Here is a 7835-nt window from a genome sequence, read left to right as displayed (position 1 = left end):
TCGGGACCTGAGGAGTGCCGGATTTTCGAAAATGCCGGAAAACTGATGGTTATATTTGCTGTATAAGTTCAACAGAAAATGACTACCTGTACAGTCCTTTAAACAAAGAAAATTAAACACCTAATGAAAACCAAATGAAATTTTATTATATATGCTGTATACAGTATATTTAACAGAAAATTACTACCTGTACAGTCCTTTAAAAAAATAGAAAATTAAACACTAAATGAAAATCAAATGAAATTATAATGTTTATCAGGCTAAACAGCAGATGGGCTGTCAGGATTATCATCTGTATCACTGACAGTGACAACATCCTCAGCAACAGGAACAGCTTCAACTTGTCTTGAAGTTGATGGCAGTGGATTATCAAGTGTGGACACCGCTGTTGCTTCTTCCTGCTTCCTAGCTATTTTCTTGAATATATCGGGCAATGTCTGTTGCTTCATACACTTGGGTCTTTCTCTAATAAGTTTATCTTGGAGCAAGAAAACATTCATGATTTCTTGTTCACTTACAAAACTTCGTTGCTCTAGTCCAGCCAGCAGTTCAGTTGTCAACGCAATTAACCTGTCAATAGAGATTCTCTCTCTCACATCTTCCTCATTTTCTTCACTGCTTTCATCTTCATCACTACCTGTAAAGGCATTTCTCTCCGGACTTTTAACCATATCTACAATTTCAGAATCAGTGTAATGATGAACTGTAGGCACATTATCATCAACATCCAACCATTCTGTTAAAACATCTTCATTTATCCTTGATGAAAGCTCCTTGGCATCAGGATTAGTTACATCTTTAACATAAGCAAGAAGTTCATGTATAAGTTGCTCTTCTTTGGAAACCCTAAATCCTGCAAAATCATTTTCTGTGTCTTCGTTAGAATGAGAAGTAAACATTAAACTTGGCCACAATTTATGCCATCCATTTTTCAGTGTTGATGTTTTAATAGACGTCCAAGCATTGGCAACACAGTACACTGCATCCTTAATGTTTAACTCTTTTATGAATCTCTGTACTGGGGTGCCTGAATTAACTGAACTCACTAGGCGCCTCATTAACAGGGATCGATACTTACACTTCATAGAACGTATGATACCATTGTCCTGTGGTTGAATTAGTGATGTGCAGTTGGGTGGGAGGTAGGTAACAAAAACATTATCTTTCACTAGAAGATCGGCTTTTGGATGTGCCGAACAATTGTCTAAAATAAGAAGTATCTTGCATTTAGGGTCTAGTCCAACTGAGTTACAATGAGCCCTGGCCTCAGGAACAAAACATTTATGAAACCAATCCAATGTAATATCAGTGGTAGCCCAACCCTTCTTGTTGGCACGGTAATGGACAGGAAACCGTGTCATACCCTTAAAGACCCTCGGATATAAACTTTTTCCAATAACAAGCAACTTACATCTATGGGTACCCGCAGCATTAGAGCAGCACATTACCGTGACGCGATCCTTCGAAGCTTTAAACCCCGATGACGATTCTGCATCCTCAGTTGTCAGAGTTCTTTTTGGCGTACATCTCCAAAATAAGGCAGTCTCGTCAGCATTGTACACTTGTTCAGGACTTAAATGGCCGTGGTCGAGGTTGGGCGTCAATCGTGCTCATACTATTACGTGGAAGCGTTCACCATTATTTAGGATATGTCTCTTGTAAAGGGATTTAGCTAGGTAATCAACAAAAATGGCGCCGGGAGGAGAATTGTGAATCGAGACAGAGTAAATAAAAAGATTGCCAGGTTCTATGCCCTGTCATTTCCATTTGTGTGTTTAATATAATGGATTAATATATAGGACTAACCTGCCGACGAGTTATTTATTATTGTTTATTTTCTTACATTATTTTCATCAGTGAGTTGCGATATGATAAATCATTTATGGTGGAAATTGTTCGTTTCATAGATAATTAGGCGCCTAGGCGTGCACTAGTTTGTCTTGCCGGCAGTAATGAGGCAGCGCTCAAGAGAGCAGTTTCATTTTCAGCATGACGTGTGAAGGTTGTCGCCGGTCTTTCATGGACGTAATTTGTGAATTTAGGGATAAAGACAACGAGACCCTAAAGTTTTTCAAAGACCACGGCATTGTTCCTTTAAGTAGAAAGTATTGTTCACAGCAATACTGTACTGTGAAATAGAACTGGGTTTGTGTGCTAGGTCAGCTGCTGTTTGGAAACAATCATCCATCACTTCAACGACGCTGTGGCTCGCGTTTCCCGCCAACTCAATAACAAATCACTCAGCTGTCCGGGCTCAGTGAGCGCCGATACATCTCGAGTCCATTAAATGCCTCAAATTACAACATATCATACTAAGTTTTTTCTGTTTAATATACCGGGGGGAGGGGGCATAAGAATGTTAGGTAAGCTTAGGTAGGTTTGGTTGGTTAGGTCTGTTCTTCATAACCACAATGTTAGGCAACGTATATTATTAAAATATACAATTATTAACACATTTGCCCAAACTACAACGTGTCCACTATAATATAACAATAAAAATCCAGCGTGTTTATAATCGTTTTCAATCAAATTCGGCCACCGGTTAGTCCTATATAATTACCAAATAATGTTATTAGCATTATATAAAAAAATAAACACAAAATAATGCACAGAACTTAATAAAACCTGACCTAACAAACCCAACCTATGGGTATGTTAGGTCAGGTTCTAAACATTGTCGTTTCCATTTTTGTTTTTAATATCATGATATAAGTGTGTAGAATTTTTTTGATGAATCTATATTATCACACCGGTCTTTATTTCCGTATTAAAAATATGTATCTAGTAATGTTTACACAATTCTAAGACATTTTTCTTCTATGATATTTCCACCAGAAATTATTAAGGATAACCGAGGGTAATTATATAGGGCTAACCCGCGGGCGAAATTGATTGAAAACGATTATAAAAATGCTGGATTTTCATTGTTATATTATAGTGGACACTGTTGTTGTTTGTGAAATTGTTAAAAATTGGATATTTTAAAAATAAACGTTACCTAACATTGTGGGTATGAAAAACAGACCTAACCAACCAAACCTTTACCTAACCTTACCTAACTTCTCCGGTTATATTAAACAGAAAGAACTTACTACGATGTGGTAAAATTTGAGGCATTTTCTGGACGCGGGATGATATGGCCGCATAGGCTCTATGCGGCCCGGCGGGTTAGTCGTATATATTAACCTAACTGAGATATTAATGTTTCAAGATTATTGCTTTTGCTCAGTCACAAGTGTAGCCATTATTAGTTTACTTATGGCGGAGGCGGTCTGACCCCCTGCTCACGTATCGCTCTAGGCCTCCGACGGTTAGGTTAAGTTTTCTTGGTTGGTTGGTAATGTAATTTATGTTATTTATTCGAGAAAATAAAACGTTTTCCGTTATGATTGTTGGGTGTGGGGGGGGGGGAGTATCTACAAAACACGTCATTTCCGGTGTGATACTATAAATTGACAAAAATATCAACTAATTGGGACAATTCCTTCTGGTGGTCACCCTCCTGTACACTTTTACCATTATTCACAAGGAACAATACATACAACACACATTAATATAACATAGGGTAAAATAGTCATATATTACCTTGTCCAAAATATCCTCACAACACTTATAAGGCTCTCCCTCTCTTACAACACCATGATCCCTGCACACATCTTCTCTATATTAATACATAAATGAATCCTGACAATACAATATTACAGGTTTACAGACCAATATTCCTGGCACCACACACCTTGCTGTTGACGGGAAGGACTGTGGTAACGCTCTTGTCAGGGCTCACACAACACAATAGTTTTACCTTATATTTATTTTTGAAACGCCCGCAATATGACCATAATATTCTAAAATATTATAAATTATCTTTAATTTTCGAGATTTTGTTACTAAATGTTTCTTTGCCAAAAATGCCTAAGTAGTTTTATATAATACCTCCCTCAACATAAGATATTTCCACCATATACAAATTAACAGAGAAGAGTAACAACCCAAATACTGTCAGCTGATTCTTGAGAATACTGACATCATCGATATTTTTATAACCATATATTACTATATTGAAGTTTAGCAAATGCAAATGATTAAAACTATTTAGAACTCTTGGAGTATCTTGTAGTGGACGTCTCCCCTACAACTGCGTATCGCATTCCAATGTGCCGCCTCCCCTAGCAACCAAGCGAGAGCTGTCCCCAGATGTTACCGTATCTTAGCAACGGAACTATTCACCGGCTACTTCTCGGGTTTTCCCACCATGACTCATAGCGGCTGCTGCGGGGTATATAAGCTCTGTCTCTCCATTGAGGGACATGTTGACGCTAAGGTACGGGTTGAGTACGGCTAGGAAGCGCGGCACAGACCACCCAGGTTGGTGTGCTGTTGCTAAATTCCGTTTCCTGCAGCTGCGTAGGTCCCCGTCCTCGGTTGTCCGCCTCCAGACCTTGTGCCAGGGTGCTGGTATCCATTTCGAAGACGTTGATAGATACGTTCCACCGTTGTGTCCGCCATGGGAGAACCCCAACTTCCATGTGGAAACATCGTGGCTTCCGGGAGCAAAGAATGACTTTCATCCTGAGCTCCTGAGGCAACTTTTCTATCAATTTCTTGAAGGATTCAGCGCCTATACTCACGTGTACACCGACGGGTCCAAGACTGAAGACAACGTCGGAGCCGGTATCTGGAGCAGAGACGGGGAGTGGAGCTCCCGCCTGCCGCACAACCATATTCTCTGCAGAAATGTTCGCAATAAGTAGAGCCATTGACATTGCAATAACAAGCAATGTCAATGATGTCGCTGTAATTTCAGATTCCATGTCAGCTCTTAAAGCAATTCAAGGTGGTGATACTACCAGCAATGAGATACAGGGCAACATTATTAATAAATTACATGAGTGTGCCAAGAATATTGTGCTGGTGTGGGTGCCTGGGCATTGTAACATTTGGGGCAATGAACAGGCAGACAGATTAGCAAGAGCGACTGTGGGTCTCGGGGAGACAACTAATGTACCCTGGGAGACTCAGTCGTGTCTCTCCTTGGGGAAGACATATACATTTGGAAAGTGGCAACTTGAATGGACTAGGTTGGATCTCCACAACACCTGGAAGCCTAATATAGGAAACTGGCCCTCAGCATATAGAAAGAATAGGAGGGAAGAGGTCGTTCTCGCCAGACTAAGGCTGAACTGTACCTATCTGACCCACCTAGGGGCCTATCTTGACAATTCCTTCCCACCTATCTGTGCCACTTGTAACCTAATTCTCTCCATCAGACATATTCTGACTGAGTGCAGCCAGTACGAACCAGAGCGCCGGCAGCTGGTGATCCTAGCTGCCGAGCAAGGCTTCGTGCTGACTGTACCCAACCTATTGCAAGATGATGTCACCATAAGTGACGCAGTAATAACCTTCCTCAAGGAGACCCATCTTATCGGCATGTTATGATTGACACACGCATGAACTCTTTTTATATCTATTATATGTATGTAACCATGCCTTAAAAAATAAAAAATAAAAAAAAATAAAAATGAATAAAACAAAAATTAAAACATACAACATGAGAAACACATCACAAACCTTATCATTACATACAACACTCACATTTATCAAGCTAAACTGACACCCACCAACATATATTCAAACAAAAAGACACGGGCTACAAAAGACAAAATAAAAATAATAAAAAAAAAAAAAATCACAGAGAAACTAGTCACCTGACAAGCCATTTCATCTGGTCTGTCACTAACTCACCATCATATCACTCATGCATACCATAATTCATCCCAAATAAAACAACAAGAAGAAAGAAGTAACCAAAATACCAAGAACAAAAAGAACACAAGAATAACAAGAAAAGAAAAAACAAGAACATCAGATTAGTTGTAGCAAGAAAGAAGACCAAGATTAGAAGAAGAAAGAAGACATCAGCTTCGGCCGAAATAGCCTAATGGCGAAGAGGCCAGTAATCCCCAACATCAGTCATTGAGATTCATTCTGACCATTCTTCTTGAACAAGCAACACCTCCTCCTCCGCCGCTGCCTGGCTGCCCCTCGCATCTCCTCGCCTGCCTGGCGGTCCTCGCTCCCGCCGGCGAGCATGGCGACCCACCAGCTGTCCTTCCCTGAGCTTCCTCACCAACCAACTCTCATTCTGCCCATTTTCCTGAACAAGCAACATCTCCTCCAGCAAGCTCCACGCTGTTAACATTTCATTCAACCAGGAGGCCAGCAACAGGCAACACCTTCTCTAACGAAGCTCCTGCACATCTACCTCCTTCAACACGATACTCACCGAACGTCTTCTACTGAGCTGCTCCCCACCACACGGCATCTCCAGCACCAGACTGTCTATCATATAACTTATATATATTATATAAGAAAACCACATTAGAGTTTCCTTCCATCCTGAGTGCTAGACAACATTAATATCTCGATACCCCTACAATCTCATTTGTTGCCATGAGTCGTTGCTATTCACAGAGTGGCTTGGCTCTGCAAGGGATGACCCAGGTGGACCTGAGGCACTCTCTTTTTCTTTACTTATCTGGAACAAATAATCAAACACCCTACACGCGTTCCTGATCAACTTGCTAACATTCCTGATCTTTGTTTTACCTCTAACCCGTCACACTATTCATACTCAATTTCTGCCCCCTTAATGTCTTCTGATCACAATCTTATTTCTATTAAATCAAACTGAGCACGACCACCTCCCCACCCCCCTCTAAACGTCAACTATGGCAATATCGGAGGGCAAATTGCAATTGCCTGATTCTGTACACTCCTCCATACAAATGCTTGCGGATGACGCTAAGTTATTTCGGGAAATTAAGAACCAAGTGGCCTGTGAAGAGCTGCAGAAGGATCTCCAAGAATGTTTGAAGAAATGGCTACTGAGATTCAATGTCACGACGGTTAGGCGCGGGACTGGACGTGTTGCGTCTCTGTAACAAACCGTGTTCAGCACTCGGGCCTTCGTTGTTGAGCGGCCGGCAGAAATTGGACAGTGATTACATAAAATCAAGATCATCTTAGTGATGTTAAAGTGTAAATCGATGTAGTTTTTTTAATGTTAGACGCTATTGTATTTTTGAAAACTCAATCTCCACCGAGTTGGAAGTGCTGTAACGACCACGGTCATACATGTCAGTTAGCGCCAAAATCAATTATTCATATTACGCTCAATAGCCCACAAAACATGTAACTCTGCTTTTATTTTGAGTCCTCCATCTGAGGAGTCCGTTTTCTCATCACTTCAAGACACCTCAGTCCTCCGTTATCCCATTTTCTCTGACATACTGAAACCAACCTCTCTATAAAATGAATTTGAATGTGAGAGAGAACACCCTTGTTTTGAGTCAACTTAGATATGTTTGATTACAGTTAAAGCATACAAGATCCTTTGTGAGTGATGTTGAATGCTTTAACTGTTATTATTGTGAGTAACATTGGGTAGGTAAGTGAGTGCTGAGTCTGCCAGGACAAACGATACCCATCGGTTTCGCTCCCTAAGACGGACCATGAGTTTCCAATTGCTACTGAAGTCAGATTATTCTGTTGCCCAGAGATCAGAGAATCTGATGTTTATAGCTTAGTTAGTGTCAGTTGTCTATTTAAGCAAGTCATTAATTTCCTGAATTATTCTGTCAACTGGTTGAAAATGTTCAAAGGAGGGCCACCAAACTGGTGCCTGCACTTCGACACCTCAGCTACCCTGAGAGATTGGAGTGCCTGAACTTGCCTAGCTTATACTACAGACGGACAAGGGGGGGAACTAGTTGAGGTGCATAAGCATCTCAAGGGGCACTACTCAGTTGAGTGTCCTTACTTGGAGCTGGCGG

General features: G+C 40.8%; 1 protein-coding gene across 1 annotated transcript; it reads right to left on the bottom strand.

The window, feature by feature from the left end:
- Nucleotides 1–260: 260 nt before the first annotated feature.
- On the bottom strand, nucleotides 261–1361 carry LOC121853959 (jerky protein homolog-like). Its single transcript, XM_042348353.1, has one exon. The coding sequence runs from the start codon at nucleotides 1359–1361 to the stop codon at nucleotides 261–263; it is 1101 nt and encodes a 366-aa protein (XP_042204287.1).
- Nucleotides 1362–7835: the final 6474 nt, after the last annotated feature.

Source organism: Homarus americanus, unplaced genomic scaffold (genome assembly GCF_018991925.1).
Source record: "Homarus americanus isolate GMGI-L3 unplaced genomic scaffold, GMGI_Hamer_2.0 scaffold26439, whole genome shotgun sequence".
NCBI classification, from domain to species: Eukaryota; Metazoa; Arthropoda; class Malacostraca; order Decapoda; family Nephropidae; genus Homarus; species Homarus americanus.
Note: the sequence above shows the minus strand (reverse complement) of the source record. Positions and strands in the feature narration are given on the sequence as shown.

Coding starts and splice junctions, on each gene's coding strand:
- LOC121853959 (XM_042348353.1), bottom strand. CDS start 1,361: ATGACACGGTTTCCTGTCCATTACCGTGCCAACAAGAAGGGTTGGGCT.